The sequence below is a fragment of the Chrysoperla carnea genome, chromosome 3 (genome assembly GCF_905475395.1).
Source record: "Chrysoperla carnea chromosome 3, inChrCarn1.1, whole genome shotgun sequence".
Lineage (NCBI taxonomy): Eukaryota > Metazoa > Arthropoda > Insecta > Neuroptera > Chrysopidae > Chrysoperla > Chrysoperla carnea.
Genome location: NC_058339.1, coordinates 75662279 through 75686658, shown reverse-complemented (window position 1 = coordinate 75686658; position 24380 = coordinate 75662279). Strand labels below are relative to the sequence as shown.

At 29.6% G+C, this 24380-nt stretch overlaps 1 protein-coding gene across 3 annotated transcripts in view; it reads right to left on the bottom strand.

The window, feature by feature from the left end:
* Positions 1–24380, bottom strand: part of LOC123296607 (trafficking kinesin-binding protein milt) — a 161087-nt gene that overhangs the window by 37976 nt on the left and 98731 nt on the right. Inside the window, exon 1 of one of the 3 annotated variants that reach the window (XM_044878150.1) lies at positions 20276–20729. The exons of the other annotated variants lie outside the window; for them this stretch is intronic. Coding sequence (XP_044734085.1) covers positions 20276–20687 — 412 coding nt within the window. The 5' untranslated portion in view covers positions 20688–20729. Of the gene's footprint in view, positions 1–20275; positions 20730–24380 lie in introns of those variants that run through there. 3 annotated transcript variants of the gene reach the window in all.

Here is a 24380-nt window from a genome sequence, read left to right as displayed (position 1 = left end):
AAAAATTATCGGGGAAACACCGTCAGCAGAACCGCAAGAATTAAAGTTATCCAAGCATATTTCAACTCGGTAGAAAGCTTGGTTGAAAACAGGACGAACAAAAGAGATAAAAGAATTTCTTCTCCGAAAATACCCAAAATTAAACCCAGAATTATTCGCCTCACTCAATGATGGCTCCCTAAAAAGGGACAAATATTTTTCATACACTAAAAATTTAGCTTTCTCCGTATTATCAGAATTAAGTCTTGTTATAGAACCTCTTTTGAAAAAGAATAAAGAGGAAATTGGTTTTAAAATAATGCTATTACAATTGTGGGATACATCACAAATTTTAATTGACTTGTATCGGGGACAAACTGTAGCTAGAAAAGCTTGTATTCCTTGAGTCCAAAATCACGAAATCAAGACAATTCAAGCCAACAAGAATTCGTCGACACTAACTGAGGAATCTGAGGTAAAAATCGCAGGGAGATTAAGCTCGTTCCTCAATAGATGGGCTACAATAACATCAGACCCTTTTATATTGCAATGCGTTAAGGGCTACAAAATACCTTTTATAACGAAACCATATTATCGGAACCATCACCGGAGCGTAAATGGACAAAACCTGAAACTCTTGCATTAAAGTTAGAGATTCAAAGGTTATTAAATCTAGGTGCAATCAAAAAAAAAAAAAAAAAAAAAAAAGTCCCAGTTGAGGATCAATTTATTTCACCCTTCTTTATAGTTCCAAAATCTGATGGATTCAACAAGTTTATACTAAACCTTAAAAATATCAATCAATACATTGCTATAGACCATTTTAAAATGGAAGACATGAGAACCGTCTGTAAGTTAATAGCACCAAGAATTTGTATGGGAACTATTGATCTTAAGGACGCCTATTTTTTGATTCAGGGCATAAGTCATGTAGAAAATATTTATTTATCAGGGTGTGGTTTATGAATTTGAGTGCTTAGCGTTTGGCATTGCCAACGCGCCCTTTGTATTTACCAAAATGTTAAAACCAGTTATTAATATTCTTAGAGAGAAAGGGTTTTTATCCGTAGTATATCTTGATGATTTCCTCTGCGTAGCCTTATATGACAATTCTTGCATAAAGAAATTAAGAGCAATGACAGAATTACTAACTTCTCTTGGGTTCATTATCAATTGGGATAAAAGTAATTTAAAACCTAGCACATGATTGATTTGGGGTTCTATGTTGACACAGAAAAATTCTGTTTGGAGCTAAGCGATAAAAAACGAGAGCTTATCTTAAACCAAATAAATACCTTGATGACGAAATGATCTTGTAAAATAAGATTATTTGCTCAAATAATCGGTTCATTGATAGCTGCATGTCCAACAGTTGAATACGGTATTTTGCATTGTAAGCTATTAGAAAAAGCTAAACCAGAAGCTCTTGCGCATAACAAAGAAGATTTCGATAAAAGTATGAAGCTACCAAATTATATCTTAGATGATTAAGATGGTGGAAGGAAAATAAACCCAAAACGTCACGAAAGATTAGAATGGCTATTTAAAAAAAAAAAAAAAAAAAAAAAAAAAAAAAAAAAAATTTTTCTCAGACGCTTCGCTAACCGGATGGGGAGCATATTGTGATGGCAAGCAAGCTCATGGTTGGTGGAAATCAGAAGAAAAAGGGTTACATATTAATAACCTGGAACTTCGAGCTACCTTCCTAGCATTAAAATGTTTCGCAGCTGATCTCTTCCATTGCGAAATTTTGATCAGAGTTGATAATTCAACAGCAAAAGCATATATAAATAAAATGGGTGGATCACAATACCTACACTTACACTTACTTGCCAAAGAAATTTAGGAGTGGTGCGAAGAGCGCAAAATTTGGCTTTATGCCTCTTATACTGCATCAAAAGACAATAAAGAAGCAGATAAACAATCTCGCATAAAAAATATAGACATGGAATGGAGTTTGGCAGATTACTCATGTAAACAAATCATAAAACAATTAGAACAAATCATATTTCAATTGATTTATTTGCGTCACGAGTAAAATCTAAATGTAAAAAATATTGCGCCTTCAAGCGTGATCCAGATGCTATTGCTATAGATGTTTTTACAATTAACTGGGAAAGTCATTATTTTTATGCCTTTCAACTTTTTGCCTTAATAACACGAGTACTTCAAAAAATAATCAACGACAAGGCTTCAGGTGTTATTGTAATATTCAAACCTAATAAATATCTTTTAACTTCTCCGCTTAGCAATCATCACCATCATCCAATGGCCCAAACACTTATCCTGGCGGCCGCCAGGTTATCAGGGAAGCGTTCTTGAGAAAAAACCTACCAGAACCAGTAATAGATATTTTAACAGCGTCCCTAGCGGACTCAACATTAAAGCAATGCAATAGCGCATTAAAAAATTGATGGATATTTTCTATAGGAAACGGACGTGATTCTTTCAATATTGATCCAAACGCAGTTCTGGAATTTTTATCACAAAAATTTAAAAATGGTGCAACATATGGGACGCTGAACACTGCAAGATCTGCTTTTTCGATAATATCAACAAAAATATTGTTTATGATCCATACATTTAGCGTTTTTTCAAAGGAATTTTCAAACTTAGACCCATAAAGCCAAAATATGATTCAACCTGGGACACAGAACCAGTTCTAAGTAAAACAGCCAATTTGTACCCGTTAACCCAATTATCTTTACAGCAATTAACGGTAAAATTGATAATCCTGCTGGCTTTAGGAACAGGACATAGAATGCAAACCTTTGCCTTAATCTCAATAGACAATATCCCACAATACGAAGACAGCGTTCGAATAAAATTCCAGCTATCATAAAAACTTCTAGATCAGGAGCTTTGCAACCGATTTTACATATCCCGTTCTTCGCGGATAAACCAGAACTCTGCGTGGCGAGCACGCTACTCAGATCCCTTGTCACAAAATTTATAAGAGCCGATGAAAAAAGACTATTCATATCTATTCGTTACACAATGCTGGTTCATCTCAAACATTAAGTCGTTGCATAAAGGCTTATTTAACAGAGTGTGGAGTACATGAAAAATTGTATGCCAATAGTAATCGACATGCATCCACATCAAAAGCAGAAATCTAGATCTCATACGAAAAACAGCAGGATAATCCGAGAGATCGCAGGAGTTTGCCAGATTTTACGAAATACCAATAACAAGTCGATTTAATCACTTTGCGGAAGCAGTTCTTCTTAACTCTTCCAATGAAAACATATCGAAATAGTCACTTATTTAATAATTATAAAATCAGATTGACAATTAGAGTAAATTGAAAAAAAAAAAAAAAAAAAAAAAAAAAAAAAAAAAAAAAAAAAAAAATTGTTCTCAGGCTCTGAACATCTACTCATGTAATCATGAGGCGAAAATTGCAGTATAATTAAACGATCAAACGAACTTACCTGTACGTGAAGTTCGATCGTAATTATACGATATTTTCGCCGAAATGATTACAGTCCCACCCATACACTAAATCCCTAGGAAATTCTTAAAGAATATCCTTTCCCATAATTTTCTCGAACAATTTTTTAGGCTTTGAAAGTTATGAAGATAGTTACAGTAAAAGGCCGCTACCTCTAAGGAAGGCGCCAAGTTCAAAACTTGAACTCTAAAAAACGTGGTTATAAGTAGCAACAAGAGATGTCACTACTCATGTAATCATTTCGGCGAAAATATCGTATAATTACGATCGAACTTCACGTACAGGTAAGTTCGTTTGATCGTTTAATTATATTCTATTATTAAAATTTTAAATTGTTTATTTAAAAATAGATACCAATAATGATTTGTAAACAAGATTATTGTACAAAATAAATGCTGCATATTTTTGAATATTGATTATTAAGCGGGCGCAGCTAGAGGGGCGTGAAGAGTCGGGTACAGAAATTTTCATTTCAAAAATTTCTAATATTGACATTACTTTTGGAAAAAAATTCAAGTGATAAAATTTCTGTTAAGGATGAACGAGCACCCAGGAAATTTTAAATAAAAAGCTTGCTTTTTTTATATGAAGTTGGATTAAGTCTAAATCTATTCTGAAAATTTTCAGGTGGGGGGGGGATCCCTTAATATTGGTTTTATGTTAAAACGGTAGAAGGATGATGTTTTCAGAGATTTATCCAAAACTAGATAATGGAAATAAAAAAGAAACTATTTAAATTAAAGTTAAAATCTAAATAAATTATTGAAAACAAACAAACCCGTTGTGCCTGAATAATTAATGATGTATGAGCACGGTGGTGGGGAATTTATCGATATCTGCAGTAATTTTCAAAATATCGAATGTTAAAATTTTGTTTTGTTATTTAGCTTTCGATATTTCGAATTGTATTCTTATTTTTTGTCTACATTCATGAAGTTATAACAAAATTCATCAACAACGTTGAAAATAAGATAAAATAATTTCAACCCTAAATCTAAAATTGCCGTGGTGCTCGTACTACCTTAAGCATTAAATTTTTCCATATTTACATAATTATGTATATAAATATTTATGTGAATCATAACGGCTTTTCATGTAGAAAATATTTTATAAATAAATTTTTCAAACAAGAAAATATGCAATTTGATACGGCTTAGAAATGTAAAATGTCTGTAATTATTATTTAAGACTCGTGTGATTTGATGATGTGAAGTAGAAGTGCATGTAGACCTAGACGATAGATAGGTTTTATAAAGTATAAAATGAACGTCGTTGTTCTATTTAAATACCCACACGAAATAAATACAATACATAGTTTAAAATTGACTTCTTGTATTGATTTTTCATAACAAGGTTACATACATACATTAAAATTTTATCATGAATAATTAAATATGAGAGTAGAGTACTGTTTGTTTTGTTATGATGTACGGGTCAGATGCGTTATAAACTGTAATAAGTACTAATTTAAAATTTTTCGAAGATTACACAAATAAATCCGAATATAATGGTAGGTGTATTGTGAACAAGGGCTTGACAAGTAAAAATAATTCGACGTTTGTGAATGAAGGGTTTTCAATTTAGGATTTTTATTTTGAATTAAAAATAACATCTTAAGGATGATGTAAGAGCAATAGCAACAAACTTCAGTAAAAGTCACGAATTAAAAAAAAAATGTATATTAAATTTTGATTGTGAATTATGTTGTACCTTGACGAGCCTAAATAGCCGAGCGGTCTAAGGCCTTAGACTTAGACCGGTCGTCTATTTAGACTTAGGTTGCGTGCACACAGGCAGCGGCAGTGTGAACAATTAAAATAATAATAATCATGGGGGCGGTAGAATTGATCACATTGTCGTCGCTTGGATAAGAACGAAGCAACCGAATCCACCCACATCAAATTGTAATTGTAAACATGTATGAAGTTAAAATAAATAAAGATTAACAAATAATGATGTGGGTGGGCTTTGTTATAGGCGAATATGTCAGGGAAACGGAGGTTAAACCCCATTATTATTATTTATTATTGTACCTTGACGATCTAAGACGGAAACTTTTTCTTTGAAAATCATTACCGTAGATCTTTGCCTTCAAATATTTAAAAGAAAAAAGTAAACATGCGTTTCGCATCATCTAGGAGATTAAGTAGCAGCATCTGCTTTACGAGAGATTATTCTGACACAAATAGCAAATATTTTGTTACATGTCAATTTAAATCGAAAAAGAAACATCCTTTATATTTGAGACTAAAAAAGCAAGCTCTCCAACTTAGAACGAGTTATGTTCGTTATGTACCAGAATACTCAAAATAGATTCAGGAAAAATTTTTAAATTCTTTTTTGAGCTTTTTTAAAAAAATATTTTGGGAACGCTTTAAATAAAAATTAATTAAGATTGAATGCCTTGAGAAAGAACGTAAGATCGAAAAATTTTGAGATCGAATAAAAAACTCATACACTAATAATAAAATTATTTTTTATTATTTTAATTATGTATTATAATATAGATAGTATGTACTTCCAAAAACCTAATATAAATTCAATTAATAAAAATTAATATAAATAAACTAAAAGTTGCAAACTGGTGATATTAATTGCTCGAAAGTATAATTAGTTTTTCAAGATTGAACATTCATTTTAAAACAAGTTAAGTAAATGCGCTTAATCGTAAGGGTTTGACCACTTAAAAAAATTGTACTTTTCTCATGGGAAAATAATATACAAAATAACAAAATATAAATTAATTAATCTTTTTCTTATATTGAAATCATGATCTAAATTTTTATGAAAAAAACATGGCATTAAAACGTGACAAGGTAATATATTTGGGTTAATCCATCATAATTTTATAATAAAAATTTTTTAAACATTTTTATCAAATTCCCTTCTTCTGTTCCGCCCTACCCTCTCGCAGTTTTGGAGAACACTTATCATGATTTATTATTTGCAAAACACATGATAATAAGCACGATTTAAGTATTAATTAATATGACATTCACTTGAAATTCTTAAGTGTTTTATCTTTTTTAGGATTCAGTTTACAAATATTAAGATATATTCAGGTTTTTTGTTTTGGAGGGAGTCGATTTGTTCTTTCCATCGAATCTAAACGAAATTCAAAAAGTTAATATAAAATTTAATTTATATTTGATGATTAAAGGGTGAAACTTAAAACAAAATTCAAAAAATAATAACTGCTATTTATTTATAGGATGTGTTCTTATTGAAATTTTTATTGGAATATGCTGGAACATGCTGTGGAAATTCGATGGTACTCTTTTACTTGGTATTTTGAGATTAATTTAAGATTTTATCTGTTACTTCCATATGAATATTCCATATTAAAGAAAATTTTCTATTTTCAATATTTTGAAAATTACGCCAGATATCGAAAATTTTAATTCTTACTTTTCGTCTTATATTGTCAAGTTATAACATAATTCACTATCAAAATTGAAAATATAAATTTTTTAATTTGTATCCCCACTACCGTGCTTATACATCCTTAATAAATTTTAAACAACAAAAAGAGTTTTTATAATAGTTAATAATAATAATAATAATAATAATCGAATCTTTTCCAAATGTACAACTTTTCATCGATTTATGAATTGATAAAACAATCACCTCAATAACTTTTTCCTAAGACATTGTATATATATATATCGTGACTTGTATGATTTATAAATGGCGCCTTGTACCTCTAAGCCCTTAATATTTTAATCGGTAGTTTATTTAATCATGTAACAATAATATTATAAAGTTAAATAGAGTATTTTTTTTAAAAAGAACAAATATAAAGAGTATTTAAAAGCATTTCTATCAGACAAGTCTTGTACTCCCCTATTTATGAATTAATATTAATAACTATTTAAAATGACTCATACAAAATAAATTACTTACAATTGCATTGTATATACTAGTTTACGATAGTGAAGTTACAAATTTTTATAACACACGAGAATTATTATCATGCCATGCAATTATTATAAAAATTACAATAACATTTGTTATTAAAAATTGTACGAAGTTATTTAAAAAAAATTTTTTTTTGAGACAGCCATATGAACTTTTTATGAGCTTTTTTGAGTAAAGTTAAAACAATTTTATCTCGAAGTTTGTAGTTTTTTCGCTTCTTTCTATTTTTTTATACCATGTATATATGAAATATACATAGTATGTTAAGTTTAGTCCCAAGTTTGTAATGCTTAAAAATATTGATGCTACGAACAAAATTTTGGTATAGGTGTTAATAGAATCATCTAATTAGTCCATTTTCAGTTGTCCGTCCGTCCGTCTGTGAACACGATAACTCCAAAACGAAAAAATATATCAAGCTGAAATTTTTACAGCGCACTCAGGACGTAAAAAGTGAGGTCTTCGTAAATGATCAACATTAGTCAATTGGATCTTGGGTCCGTAGGACTCATCTTGTAAACCGTTAGAGATAGAACGAAAGTTTAAGGTAGTTCCTCCGCGACAGTCCAGTCAAAAAGTTTTGGACTAATACTATCATTCAGCGCATTAACTGTGCTATGACTATTATACATATACCATATATTATTTTCACAAGACTGTAGTTACTCACCATTATATCTCCTATACGTATACACACACACACTATGATATATACCTTTAACATTAGTTTTTATATCCTCTAAACAAAAAAACATCGCTAAAACGAGTAATTTATTTAAGTTTTTTATCGAAACTATATGGTAAATAATTTTTATTTTTTTTTATATATTTTCTAAATATAGTATTCTACATTATATTAGTTTTTCATAGAGATGGTGAACGTCATTCATTGATAAATAAATATAATATTTGTAAATTTGTGTATTTTTATACGCTTCTCCCATGTACACGTACAAATTGCGTCACTTTTAATTGCTAATATCTCATGTATGACATGGTAAATCATCTTCTAATTTTAACAGCATGTGTATTATGAATTAAATATTTTATATTCTGAGTTTTGAGAAATTCTTGAAATATCACTTTCGTGTAGGTACTACCTTAAATGTAAAAAAGGTTCCTTATAAAAAAATAAACGATTAACTTTTGTTTGAAACATTTTTTTGTAAACATCACTGTTTACTCACGAGAGCACACATTAGATGCAAATTTTATAGTATGTATTAATATGGGATAATCAGTTATGTATGTATGACATGTATAGGTATATGTGTTATGTGATAGTAATCAACACTGTCTATACATGGTAATTCAACAATTAACTTAGTCAATTGTTTGTTTTCACTTGTTTAATCCCCATTGAGAGTACAGTATTGCCTAATTATGAAATGATAATATATAATAACAATCTAAATATATACAGGCTGGATCATTTTAGTCAATCATGGAGAATAGCTCTTTTTGTAGTTAACCAATCAAAAAATAAATTAAATAAAAGCTACAAAGTTTGATGGGGATCATATTCTGAAATCAGATTAGATCAAGTTCCCCAGGTTGCTTTAATAGTTCATTTACATCCCAAATGAAGGGATAGAATTACACCTTAAAGAATTAATCCTCATCAAAAAACTAACATCAACCTGGAAAACTAGATAAAATCTGATGTCAGAACATGATGCTCCCCATCAAACTTTGCAACTTTTGTTTGTTATTTTTTGGTCCACCCTGTATCTAAAACCGATTGACTGGAAATTTACCACAGTTACTCATTTCGCCATGTCGATCGGATTTTTGAAAATTTAACTCCTAAGGTGGTAAAAAGGGAAAAAAAATCTGTCATTTTGGATCTTCTACTAAACCGATTTTAAAAATTATTTAACCTATAGAATGCTACATTATCAGCAAGTAACATAGACTATTTAATTTTCAAAAAATTATGGTTCCGTATCAAAATAATAAAACCCATGAAATTGTGAACAAAAAAAGGGGGGACGTAAGTCAAAACAAAGGAAGTGTGGGATATAATCTTTGCTTTTAAAATTGACATTTCTCAGCGTCTTAATATAGCAAAAATTATATGAACGATTTCATTTCAGTATTGGGAATATTTGGTACTTTGGTACTAAAAAACCAGATATGAATAATGATTCATTTTAAAAAAAAGGTAAATAACTTTTAATAAATTTTTGAATCATTTTTTATGGTTTCAATTATTTAAAATCACTCTGTATTTCAAATGACTTTTATGAAATTACATACAGAAAATAGAAATAAAAACTGGATGTAGTAAAAGTTTCAAGGTAATTAGTAGTTTTAAAATAGTAAGATGCAACTACATATTCCCGGTTTATATGTAATATATCATCCCTATCAGGGTCAACCAGTTTGCTTTAGCTTTACTAAAATTATATCAAGTACGTAGATAAGCTGAAGGGCAAGTTCGGCAGATTATTTAAACTCCTCAATTATTTCCAGTGGCTAAATACACGTCTTTTTAACTGACCCAAAACTCCTATATTCGACTGACTGTTTGATAGGGAATATTCTCCAGGTGGTCCCATAATTTTTTCATCAAAATCGGTTCAGTAATTTTAAAGCTATGGACTAATGCATTTAAGTGACTCTTTTTTATTACGTATGAGGGTTGAGCGAAAATTAGCGTCATCTTAAAAGCATAATTTCTCACAAAGAAATTATTAATTGGAGCTCCGATGCGAAAGTGTTCTACCATTTCCCGGCAAATTGTCTGCAATTGAATTTACTTATTACTCGATCATCAAGGCTCATTTTTGACGATTTGCGGAATCAAAAAGATTTGAAACGTATTCTGCCTTAAAATTAATGCCATGTAAACGTCCATGCCAATATTCAAAAGATGGTAAACTTTGTTCGTTTTCTTAAATGATGAGAAATAATTCATCTAAAAATAATTATAAATCCACCCCTTGTAATACTGCGTCATGATTTATATAAACTGCATTAGTATTAGTCTACTGCATTTCCACCCAAAAAAAAAGAGAAAAATAACGTAGTGACATTTTAATTCAATAACTTGTATAGAGAAACATTTTTGAACCAACGCCAAAAGAAATATCTCTCTTTAAATGAACAGAATCAGTTAATGAAAAGTTACCTTTGAAAAACAGGAAAAATAGAAAAAAAACAACTCATATATTTGAAAATAGCATTAATGTATACTCAACATCGACAAAGTTGAATCACAAATTCCTCTTTTAAAAGCGCATGTTCATTTCAATGAGATAGAAAGAGTTAATCATTTCTGAATAAAGTTGGTTTAAATTTTTTTGATATTGAGAGTATATTTCTGTAATTAGCTTTTGTCAACAGAATTTGTGTGGTCCTTTGTTCATACCTCCATGTAATTGCAAAATAAATTTACAAAGTGTTTTATTTCATTATTTCACTCAACTTAAATTGTTTAAGGTTTAAGGCAGTATTCATTCTAGTTTAGAAATTTGAAGAAATCGTTTTCTTTTGTACATATTTTTAAAAGTTAGACCCTTAAGAATATATCCTTAGACGAATTTTTCAAAATTCGAATTAATTTCGGAGATACAGCGGATTTTCTGGTAACGAAGCTTAGCAAAATAGCGAAAGTTATCAGAAATAACTTTGCATGACATTATATGGATATGAAGCTGGAAGCCTCGATTAACCGAAAGTGAGTAATATTAATCCGAATTACTCTGCCGGAATTGTCTCTCAAACTAATATACGCAATTTTCTTGAAACTACATTTTTCGGGGACGTTGACCTAATATCTCCAATTCTATTTGACCGATTCGTTTGAAATTTAGAGGAAAACTTCTTAATAAATCTCTCCCTTCGAGTGATTCGTTTTAAATTTAGTGGAAATCTTCTTTGTAAATATCTTTAATCTTTGTAAAAAAGGGGTCAAAACAAAATTTTTTTTTCCATTTTGGCGCAATTTGTGAATTTTTATTTTATTTTTCTTTTTTTTTTGGAATAAGTCCAGACGATAGCGAAATCTTTACTAATTAACAATTTTTCAAATTGTCCTTCTTTTTTCAGGTCACTACAAGAGCTGGAATCGTGTCAACCAGAATGCCGTGCTTTTTTTTGTAGCCCCCACTTTACCCGGTCTGTAATTCGAAGAATTTTAATTTTTTTGTTACAATTAATAAATATCATATGAAAAAATGGCTATATAAATGTTTTTCATTTTTTTATAGTCCTAGTTGGAAAAATGCCTACAATTTAGGCTTCTAGACCAGAATTACCCCTTAACAAAAAAGCCGGTGTTTGGCGAAATTCCAAGATGAAGATATATTTACCAAACAAATAATTTTTGGTTTGACTCGGTGACGTCATCGGATTTCCAAAAATTTCAGTTTTCTCTATCACAAGAAAATTTTTATCGATTTAAAAAAAACTTGTGTAAGGAATTATATTTCATTAACTGAGAGCATATTTCGCAAATTTTTACGTCATTCTGATTTCCAATATTCTGAAGGTATACAACGATATTGAAGCAATACAATCAAAAGTAAAAAATAAGACCTTTAAAGCAGGCATGGGCAAATGTGGCTTAGAGAAGTCTCTCATACTTCTGTATCTAAAATACGAGTAAGACAGTGACAACCTAACCAGTGACAACCAAAAATACGAGTAAGACAGAGAGACAACATTTTTTTACTACCTATCTCATTACTATAAAAGAAACTGAGATAGGTAGAAGAGTCGTATACCCGTCTGGCTTCCACCTCTATGAGCAATGCGAACTTGGATAAAGAGACACGAAAAAGTTATAACAATGGTGACTTCGACTTAAAATAACTAGCCCATGCCTGCTTTAAAGTTTTATCAGAAGTATTGCAAAAAATTTTGAAACTTGGCAATAAAATATAATAATCGAACGCCATAATAAAAGTTTTTCAATGAAGAAGACAGTATAAAGTGATTACATAATAAATAACATGAAAGGTAAGTAAAAGTTTGAATATAGATTAAAAATAGGATATTTGAAAATATCTTGAATACATGATCATACAACACACGAAATGTTCTATTTTCATGGAGTTAGTTCAAGGTTTTGTTATTGTTATATGTAATATAATATCAAAAATTATTATACAACTTTTCATATAACTCACACTTACAAAACATGTATTTTAAGTTTTCGATCCTACAAAAATTCTTATCAAATACGAAATATTTTCTTTACCAATTGGGTGATTCCATGAGAAAGTATACCATGAATGGAAAAAATATTACTGTTTTTAGCATTCATTATCTTAAGTATTTAAATAATATTTTTTCTTCGCAAATGTTATCATTAAAATTTCATTATTTATGCTTACAAGAACGTTGGACCGTTTTTGAAATACAGGGGGCAGAAGAACGAGCGCTCAGTTAATACGTACCTTAACGTGGGGTCAATATTTATAAATATAAAGTGTTAAATAATTATTTAAGTGGTATTATAGTATTTTTTATAGTATTTATAATGGAGCAAAATAAAGCGCTTTTTGAGTCAAATGTCGTGTCATTCACATACGGGATCACCCATTTCATTTAATTTTTTAATTTTCCTTTTATTTTTTAAAGGGAAAAACGTTTATATTATATATATTCGTATCAAAAGAGTAGAATTTCAGTTATCCGAATATTCAGTAGTTCGACAGGTCCATTAATCCGATACCTTTCCTCATTTGGGATGAAACAATCTTGAAAACGGTTTCAGGAGGGCCTCCGAGCGGGGACTGGTGTCTACCCCTGTGGGAATTTCCGATACATAATTTTTTTGATTGTATTGACATGTTTTGGTAATCGGAAAAAATAGACCAAGAAGAATAGACGAGTTGGTTGGGTTCTGAAGTTTTTAACCCTTGCGTTCAAAAATGGGACATAATAACATAATTTTTCCCTTGTGTTTAAAAATGGGACATAATAACAGAATTTTTTTTCGGTTCTTATGTTTTTTAAATCCTAAGGTTTTAGATGTTTGCCACTTTCAAATTACAGCGTATCCCAGAAAAACACAAAAATTTATTTTCTGGAATATGCTGTAATTTAAAATGGGCAAGCAATTGAATTCTTGATCTGATAGGTAATAATAAAAAAAAAAGAAGTATAAATCATAATTTCCCACGCGAGGGGGGGAGGGGTATATATATATTTTGAATATTATAAACTTTATTTTGGACCTTATTATTCGAATATCAGTTATAGCTACCAATCGGTATTAGAATTAATCAGCAATAATACCGAAATGTGTACACATACTTTCACTATAATAAAAATATACATATCGCTTATAACGACGGTAATAACGATGAAATTTGTTGGTTGTCAAAAATAAACGATTTATCATTAATAATCCATGATAAATTGCGAATCAATATTACAAAAGAATATATTTGAAAATTATTCTTAAAATGTTCCATTTAAATCAAATTATACCCAAAATACACATTTTCTTATCTATATAAATGCAATTATCAATCAAACCCCACCGCATCATATTTGGCGCATTACCAAAAACAAGAAAAAATACAATGAACTCTCTATCATAAACAAATCTTAAAAGTAGCACGAGCTTTTTACACAAAGCACAAAAACAAAATTGCAACAAAGCAATGAAAAATGAAAATGAGATGAAATATTTTTTACCTTCGAAAATATATAAGCAAATAAAACCGATTTTTACAGAAAATATTCACACACTTATCATCTTAATGAGAAAAAAGCTTTTAAAAAGTTCCTAAAGCACAATTTTGATATGTTTTGCAAAATATCACAATTAATTTCAATTTTAAAAACAGTTCCGACCCGGCATAATTCGTCACGTTATAACAGGATGCTTTTAAAGGGAGGTTTTGTTAATACTGAAAGCATGTTTTTAAAAGGATCGCTAAAAACGAAACACAATAACTTAACAATACGTTGCCTGAGAGCAGCACAAGCAATGTGAATACTTTCTTTCGTTGTGCTTTATGGATGTATCACAGTGTTTTCCTGCTCACGATTAGCACAAACAAAGAGGTAACGAGCTTATTAAATGCATGTAGCATGTAGTATTGTACCATCTCTGTTTTGCACAATTGTATATACTGTGTATACGATTGTACAGAAATGTATTTTGGTGGGGCTTGGAAATTTAATCAATTCTTAGTGAGACTGCGGGGTGTATTATGAATAAAATGTTCTTTATGTTAAAGGTTCAAATACACAACACCTTCACTAAGCTCCAAGATATTCTCAATGAGAAAATAATCATAGTAAAAAACAGGATTTCGAATTTTCTGATTTTTATTATAGGGTGTTTCTGATTTTTATTATATTTTAAGTCGATATGAAAACATTGAATAACTTGTATGTAAACAATGAATAACTATAAATATTGAAAAAAACAACCGATTTCTGTGTTATGAGCTATTTTTACTCAATTTGATCCTTTACAATTTATTTGGACTAGTCTTTGAATACAATATCAATCTAGTGGCCACCTTTATTGGCCAAAACAAAATATGCCCTTGGTCCGAACAGTTTTATGTGGATCTCGTGTGGATTCTACGTTAACAAAAAACGGCAATTTTGCTAATTACCAAAGCCAGAGGGTGTGAAATGGCGAACATCACACGTTCATCAGAATTTGCTTCTAAAAATGAGATTCAGTGTTAACCATTCGAGCAACTGTTTTAGATGACGATACGACACTTTTGAGTTCTGGGCACGCTCATCCTGTCCGCTAACATCAATTCATTGGAACGCTTTGGTCGTTGATAAACGAAAATTTGACAACAAACGAGCAATAGGTTGTCAACGTCAAAATATGCACGTTGAGTACACAATTGAAAGAATATTTTCGATGTACAGCGGTATTATTTCGGCGCGTTATTTCGATGTGAAGCGATTCATGGTTAAAATTGTATGGAATTGACGTTTCAAAAACATATCTAATCAACTCAATCGATTGACAAATGTCAAAGTTGGATGTGTAGATGAACCTTTAGATAAATTTACAGAGAGAGTAAAAGGAAAATGGAGAGGTAAAAAAGGAGCAATTTATGCAGCTCACACACGATGTGTACTCGACTCGCATCATCACTGAACAAATGTTACCGCTATGAAATACACAATTACTAAACTAAATGTGCTGATCAACTAAAAAAAAATTTGTAACAATATAAATCGAGTCGAGGCGAGTCGAGTCATTCATACAAGCGGATAAACAGTAACAATACTACACATAAATACATTAGTTCTAAACAAATGCTTGTCACGTACCAATAATGGGGAAGGGAACAGTTTAGAATAGTTTACTTTGGTTGGCAGATCAAAAATTAATGAATGGATCATGGATGTATTGTACATGGACTGCTTACTCACTAAAAAATTCGATATGATGGAATTATCGAATTATATGGAGTTCATAAATTCGTAGGCTTTGCAACTGTTATCAACTTTTGATGGGAATTATACAAACATAGCTGGCAGTATACATGTACTCTTTCCAGCAGAAAACGAATGTAAACGCGCACGCTTTTATTCAGGGTTTCCTAATTTTTTAGAAAGAAAACATATATTAACTATCTTATCCGGGACTAGTCTCTGGAATTGTAGGGAGCTTTTTTTCTACAAGAAAATATTTAAAAAAAGTTAACATAAATGTGATTCCGAAAATAGCTCCCTGCAAGGCTACAGCCCTAAAAAATTTTACCCAATATTTCGGATACTTCGTATCCGAAAAAAGGTTTCGAACAAAAACTGTTGGTATTTTTAAAAGAAATATTTTTGTTTTCTAAAGATTTCCTCTATTTCTAGTACATGATTTTCGGAAGCAAATTTTGATGACCGGCGAGGTCCATTTTACACTCTATGGCGGCGTTAATAAGCAAAATTAACACATTCGGGAAACGGAGAATCCATACGAGATTCATGAAACGCATTGCATACCTAAAAATTGACTGGTTGTGCCAAAACGCAGCAAAAAGGACACAGTTTGATTTGTCTTATATGGGCGGCCACTTGATTGATGTTGTATTCAAAACTTGTCCAAATAATTTTCTGAGGACCAAATTGAATAAAAATATCTCATATACAGTAATCGGCTGCTTTTTTCAAAGTTATTCAATGCTTACATACCGACTGTTTCGAACAAAAACTGTTGGTATTTTTATGAGAAATATTTTTGTTTTCTAAAAATTTCCTCTATTTCTAGTAGTTTTCGAACAATTTCCTCCTGTTTAACAAGACTGTTAGAGATATCGTATAACTTTTCGAGGCAGTATTCGATTTCTGGCCCTTGTTCATATGAACAATATTTTGGTGTCAAGAAAAAGCTTCTACAGTTACACTTGTTTTAAATCACTTTGTATAACCAGATAAAGTACACAATACTATAAAATGAATGATGAATCTATTGTTATGTCTATAGAATGAATCGCGTGGGAGTGTATTGTTAAGCATGTTAAATGTCATGCGAGAGACATCTATGTGTATTTCATTGAAACTAAATATTTGTAACACTGGAAGCTAAATAGAAATACATCATCTCGAATTTATATGTAGTAAATAATTTACTCACTAAGAGTCGTTTTAGTTCGAATACAAACGATGTGGTTTGTACCATTGAAAACAAGGATTACAGGGGAACTTGTATTCCTTAGGGATAATAAAACCATAGAGTAAATATTTAATTTTTTAATTCCATTTAATCTGGGTTAATCTAGTTACCTGTGTTTGTGAAAGGTTTTTATGGGCTCTTTTTATTTATTTTTTGATGGTTATTTAATTAAGTAACCAACACGATCATGTGACCTTAACCTCATGTAAAAAACCACATTAGTCTTTCAAATTGAGGTAATTAAGCCGAAAAAACAGTCTATCCAATGACCTTATACCAGCAACGAATTTAAGTTTTCAGGTTAAATTAAACCTCAATCTGATTCATAACAGACAAACATTAGATGAACGCTTTAAATTACAAAGTTGTTCTTTATAAATACGCTAATATTTTGTCTTTGAATCATTTCTTTGTAAACCTATCTTGTATCTTCTAGCTAGCGCGTTTGTTCATTCAATTTGAACAAAAATTATCTTTATAGAGAAACAAACCACTTTTATTGGATTTATTGCAAACATTTTTCGATGAGTGTCTAGATTTCGTAGAAACAATTATATGAAATAACAATTTTGATACGAAAAAACAATTTTGGGTGAAAATTTTCAGTTCGCTTTTGCCTAAGCTGTACGGTTTGCGGAAAAATATTTCGAACACAAAATGTTAATATTTTTAATCAATAACAACTTTCTAATTTAAAGTGTTCATCTATCGATTACCAGTTATGGAGTAGAATGACCTTTTCATTTAACTTGAAACCTAAGTCAAGTTTAACGTCTGTGTAAGATGTTCAACTACGCAATCAACATTTTTCGCTTTTACATTCTATAGCACACTAGTTAAAAAAGTTTAATTTTAATTTTACAGTGCGCTATGGAATGTAAAAACTGGATAAATTGATAATTTAATACCGTTATGTACTCAAATATTTCAATAAACTTGTAATAATTAATTATGAGTGTGAACCAAAATAATTTGCCATAAAAATTGGTATATGGACATAAAAAGACATCCTAAGTAACTTTTCAAATGATTTTTTTCGATATTTCTAACCATTCTTGGCGCTAGGCAAAATATTAAGAATCAACCTTATTTATTAATTTGTAGTGAGCTGAGTTTGAAGTTCAGATTTCAGTTAAGTATCTTAATATTATAATATAAATATAAAAAATATGAGGATGTCTTCATCTTAAATGCGACACATTGTAAGAACACAATTCGAAATATTTTCGACTCATTTAAAAAAAAAATTGCTTAAATAACTGCCTTCTATTTGTTACTATTATTAAATGAATATCAATTCGACATCTGACATTTTATTTCTTAAAATAACGAATTAAATACGGAAGCCTGAAAGTCTCACTGTCAATTATGAGAAATTGGCGCACTCTAGCATATTTTTTAAATGTGTACTACCCACAAGTATAAAACCAACTTTTAATAAATGGACTTGTGACTTGTGGCATTATGGAAACGAACCTTTTTGAAGATGTCAGTCGGTGATGACTATCCTTTAATTAGACAGTACCGAAATTGTCTGTAATTACTAATAATTGTATGTTCAGATTTAATAATAATATAATAATGTTTATAATTTTTCTTATGTAGTTGGTTAAAAATTTTCTTAATTTAAAAATATAATGCCTTAATCGTTGATGTTTTTCTTTTGCATCTACACATTCCTAATTTCTAACCTTTAAAAGTATTATTAAGTGTTAATTATGACGTTTAATTAGAAATCTGCACATGACAAAATACCGACATCTTCAAAGAGGTTTGTTTCCATAATGCCACAAGTCACAAGTGCACTGCTTAAAAGTTGGTTTTATAATTGTGGGTAGTACAAATTTAAAAAACATGCTAGTGTAACGCCACTTTCTCATAAATTGGCAGTGAGACTTTCAGGCTTCCGTAATTAAATGGCATCTTGGTTAAATTTTTACATAAATTCTCAACCTTGTGAAAATTATTTTTTTCATCATTATGTATGATTCAAAGAAAACAGAATAAAACTTTATTTTCCAAGTAATTTCTCAATCAATAATGTATTTTCCGTCAAAAATAATGGTAGAATGCTAATTAAATTTTATTATATTTTATTTGTAAATATTATTTTTATTATTTGTCTAATTTAACTTACGTAAACGAAACATTAATATAAAGCGAAGATGACAGTGAAAAATCATTTCCAAGGTCATTTACAAAAAGAAAAAATAAAAACTAACAAATAATTATTACTTTTAAACATATTAAATTTAATGTTTTCAACAAAAATAAGTAAGAAAAGAAAAATAAATATTTAATGTACAAAATATTAAACTACCATTATAATCAATAGATGTAGTCACGAATAAAAAATAACAAGCTGTGCAAGTATGAATGAGACCCCTATGATCCACATTATCAACTTTCCAGTAAATATTAATTATTTTGTTTATAATAAAGATATGTAGCTTGGTGGATAAACATGCAAAGTCCTGGGATCAACACTGGACACTTGTAAAATTTTTTTTAAAAATATATAATTTCATAATATTCAATATTCGTAAACTGAATTTCATAGTGTGCTACGGGGTATGTAAAAACTGGACAAATTGATAATTTAATACTGTTATTATGTACTCAAATATTTCAATAAACTTGTAATAATTACGAGTGTGGACCAAAATAATGACAAAATTAAAAATGTTAATTTTGTCATGAAAATCGGTAGATGGGTTTAAAAATATGTTCTAAGCAACTTTATCTAATAGTTTTTTTCGATATCTCTAACGAAGGCTTGGGCGAGTTATTTTAAAGTCACCATTGTTATAACTCTATTGAGTGCCATGAACTTGATTGTGTGTCTCTTTATGCAAGTCCGCATTGCTCATAGAGGAGGAAGCGAGACGGGTATACGACTCTTCTACCTATCTCAGTTTCTCTAAAAATAATGAGATAGGTAGGAAAAAATGTTGTCTCTCTCTGTCTTACTCGTATTATTGGTTGACGCTGGTTAGGTTGTCGCTGTCTTGCTCGTTATTTAGTTACGGAAGTGTTAGGGACTTCTCTGAGTCACATTTGCCCATGTCTGCTCTAACCATCTCTGACGTTAGGCAAAACATTAACAATCGGCCCACTTTATCAATTTGTAGTAGGCTGAGTTTAAGGTTCTGATTTTGGTTAAGTATTTTAAAAAATGGGTCTTATCACCCTGTATGACTGTGCAAAATTTCAAATCGATATTCCTATAAATAACGAAAACATGAGGGTGTCTCATCTTAAATTATTCGATACACTGTATATTAAGTTAAGAAAATATAAAACAAAATGTTTACCTTTATCAAGGAGTAAACTCCTGAGAACCCGAAAATACACCAATCCATGTTTGTTCCTAGCAATATGATATAAAAAATCTGGATATTCACCCAACGCTTCAATCACTTCATACTCATCCACTAAATCACAACTCACACTTGCATAAGTTTTTTTATTTATGGATGATGATGAGGTATTCGAATTCGAGTCCTGCGACGAAGACGTACCACCACAAAGCTCGTCTTCGTCTTGCTCATCAATTGTACTTGGTGATCTTTTAAGTTCATAATTACGTATTGGCGTTGATGTCACTAATGCTGTGTAACCAGGATATTGTAATTCAATTGAATGATCATCAATGACTTCACTGGTGTCATAATTTTGTTTTAATAAATCTTTTGTATATTTCGATGTTGTGTTAAACGTATTCATGACACCATTTATCACATCTTGTTAACTTTCAGTCATAGTTTTAATTTTTGTTTGGCACAATTTTTAATAAATATTTTTTATTTATAAAATCACTTTTTTGTTTTTAAATATAAAGACGGTTTAATTTAATTGAATTTGTTTGTACTAGCTAAATTTGAATTTTTTTTAGTGAAATATTCTGTAAATTGGAAGTACGAAAAAAAAATAAGCATCGTTTTGAGATAACTTTGTAGTCATATTGTATTTTGTTTGTATTAATGTTGTAAAATGGTCTAACGAAAAACGTCAGGAAATAGAACTATGATAGACTGGTTTACTTCTGAGTTGTAATTTATCAACAGATATAAATAAACAGTCCGGCAAAAAAGTTTCCTTCGATAATTACTATAATTATGTACGAAAAAAATATTGTTTATGTTATAAAATAGTCGACCCTTTAAGGATTCCGAATTGCGGACTAAATTAGTGCAGTACATTTTAAGACCATGGGTCTATTTTTCATTATTAGCCGACAAGGTAAGCTTTACAATCAGGAGTAAATCAGGGAATTTGATAAAGGAACAAGGACGAGCTCACGGATCAACAGACCCGGCTAGAGACATGATACTTACGGTGTTTCGATACCAAAACGAAAGTGGTACCAAACTGAAATTTTGTGTCTCAATGAGTATTTAATACGCCTTCTGTATAAATTTCAAGTGGATTCTCTATACGGTTTACGGAAAATTAATGATTTTAAAAAGCGTTTTTTACATGGTGGTATATGAAGAAGTCCGAATAAATGTTGGTTTTTTAGTCAATAAGTGCTTTTAAAAATATTTTACCATTTACATAAAAAACTTTTATCAATATTCCCCAAGTTTTAAGTTTTAAAACATATCAAAATTAAGAACTGTGCATAAAAATGAAAAACTTTATTTGATAGGAACAGTGACTTTGATACTTAATTTCTCCAAAATCGTACAAAGAATCGATATGAATTTTTTTACAAAAAACGTCTAAAAGGATTAATTTATAAATAAAATTTCAAAGTTTTTAGATAATTTTGATTTTTTTCGTATCGAAATATCTTAAGTGATTTATTCTAATTTTATGTTCATTTTATTTCATAAATTACAACATGAATAGATCATAACTATATTTTTTTTATCAATTTAAATAGAACCAATTACCATAAACTAAGTATTTGTATGGTATCTATTATTTCTTGTTGTTACAATAAAATTCACTCAACAAACTGTTCAATATTGCGTAAATTTCTAACTAATAATTATAATTATATAAAATAAAAATATATTTTAATAAATTCATTTATTAAATATTCAGATTTATTATTTTGTGTCAGTGGTATCATAATTCATATAAATATATCACCACCAATATTCTACAATAAAATCAGTCAGTCAGTGCTTGTACCTGCTTATTTAATAGAGTACAAGACCTATAAATATTAATTAAATCTAATTACTATTAATTAATTAAATATATTTGTATTTTTTTTATAAATTTTAACACCACTCATCATTAATTGTTCTTTTTTATATTTATAATATGTAGGTACTTAGTTTAAAGAAGGTGAATGAATAATACTAATAATTAAAAGTATCACACAAAACAACCTTGTTTGTTTCTTTTGATTTCAAAATAAGAATAAGAGGGATTCGGTAACACTTTTAAATCAAATGACACCACTTTGTATTTGTATTGAAAACATGCGCACATGAGTCAAACGAAAAGTAAATTATTCGTTGTGTACGCAGTCATGGTAGGGACAATAAAATCGATGCTAGCGCATCCAGTGGATAATTTTGGCGTTAAAGGATGGCTGTTATGACTAATTTGCAATTCTTTTCATGTAGTTAAATTTAAATTCTTGAAAATAATAACTAATTCAACTTGTTGCATTTGCAAATTTGTGAAAATAAGAGACCAAATTGCATAGATATTATTTTTTAAATGTAAATTAAATTACTTATTTAAATTTGTTAGACGATAATATTAGATTTTAAATGTAAGCCATAAATTCAATCCATACAATTATATTAATAGTGTTGTATCGTTACCATGGAAACACCTCATCTAAAATTACCGCAACGGTACGAATTCACGATATTTGTTTGCTAGTTGGGAGTTAAAACCAAAAAAACAGCAACAGACACCAAAAACCAACATCTAAGTTACCTAGGAAACTAAAACTTTTTCAATCGGGTTGCAATCAGGTGGCCACGTTTTTTGAGACAATGCAAAAATCTTTTTATTATTATCCTGATCAAACCAAACGTAATGTACGCACATATTGGGTTGGCTACTAACTCATAAGTATGCCTTTTTAAAATAATAATACAATTATTTTTTACAGTAAAAATTAAAAGTTGCTATAAAATTAAATAATTTAAAGAATCAAACAAGTATTTGACTTCTAAAATTAATGCCTTAAATTTTCAGAAAAATATCTTCTAAATAAAAAAGGTACCAAGGTACGAAATGAAAATAGTTCCTACCGGGTGTCCCACGACACTCCTTGATCTTTTTAAATGGTAAGATACAGTCGAAGGCTCTCAATATATTCGGAATCAGTTTCTTAACAAAATACAAAAATACCGTAAGAGATGACAAAACGTGAAATTAAATTTAAAATTGACCAAGAAATACTGATGACATAAGCATTTTAAACTACTAATTAGAAAAATATTAGACAGAGAGATCGAATATATAGTATTCGACGTCATATACAATGTTTGCCACAAGAACTTGATGCTAAATTCTGTTTTGCGAGAAAGAGATACAAGCAAATATTTGAAATCTTTAAACTCGGTACGGTATCTTTACATTAAAATTAAAATGGTTAAATAAGAATTGTTGCCTTGAATATTTGAATAAGTCAACCTCGTATGTAAATTTTACAATTTACCGGTATTTAAAAAAAAAAAAATAAAATATTTATAAAAATTTGATATTAAAGAATTGAAAAAATATTCGCGGTTCGCATTTCGAAACGCTCAAAGATGGTGTAGATTAATTTTTTGCATGTTACGATTCATTATTTGTCAAATGTTCTTTTATACACGTAACAAGGTTGCTTATATAAAAATACAACAACAATAGTTTTACATTTCGCTCGCAATCGGAAATCGTAGCCAAAGTTATTGTATTTTTGGTATTTGAATATTAAAAATTTACCCGTTCCATAAAGTTATGTAGGTCTTAGCCTATTTCTAAAGTGGAGTTTGTCAACAGCAGTTTTTTAGAATATGTAACTACAAATCGTAGGCAAAATTATTGTATTTTTGATATTTGATGGTCAGAAATTTGTCATCTCATTCTTAATTTTTAACATAACACCCTTTTCCATAACGCTGAAGCTATTTTACTAAAACACATAATTCTATGCAATCAATATTTAAATGAAATTGCTTTTTGTGGCTTAAGAAATTTTAAAAAAGACATTAATTTTATGTAACAGAAATAATCAACAAATTTTTATAGAACGTTCTTCAATTTATTTTTGTGGTTTTTTTTCACAACACCTTAACAAATTCAAAATACCGACGAGACCCTAATATCAAAGTAAAACGGTAAATCGAAACTTTTAAAAATTGAGACATTATAAAAAATTAGCCTGGTTCCAATACTTTTTTTAAAAATAATTTCTCCAAAAAAAAGTGTGTTAATTATTAAATCGTAATTATAATT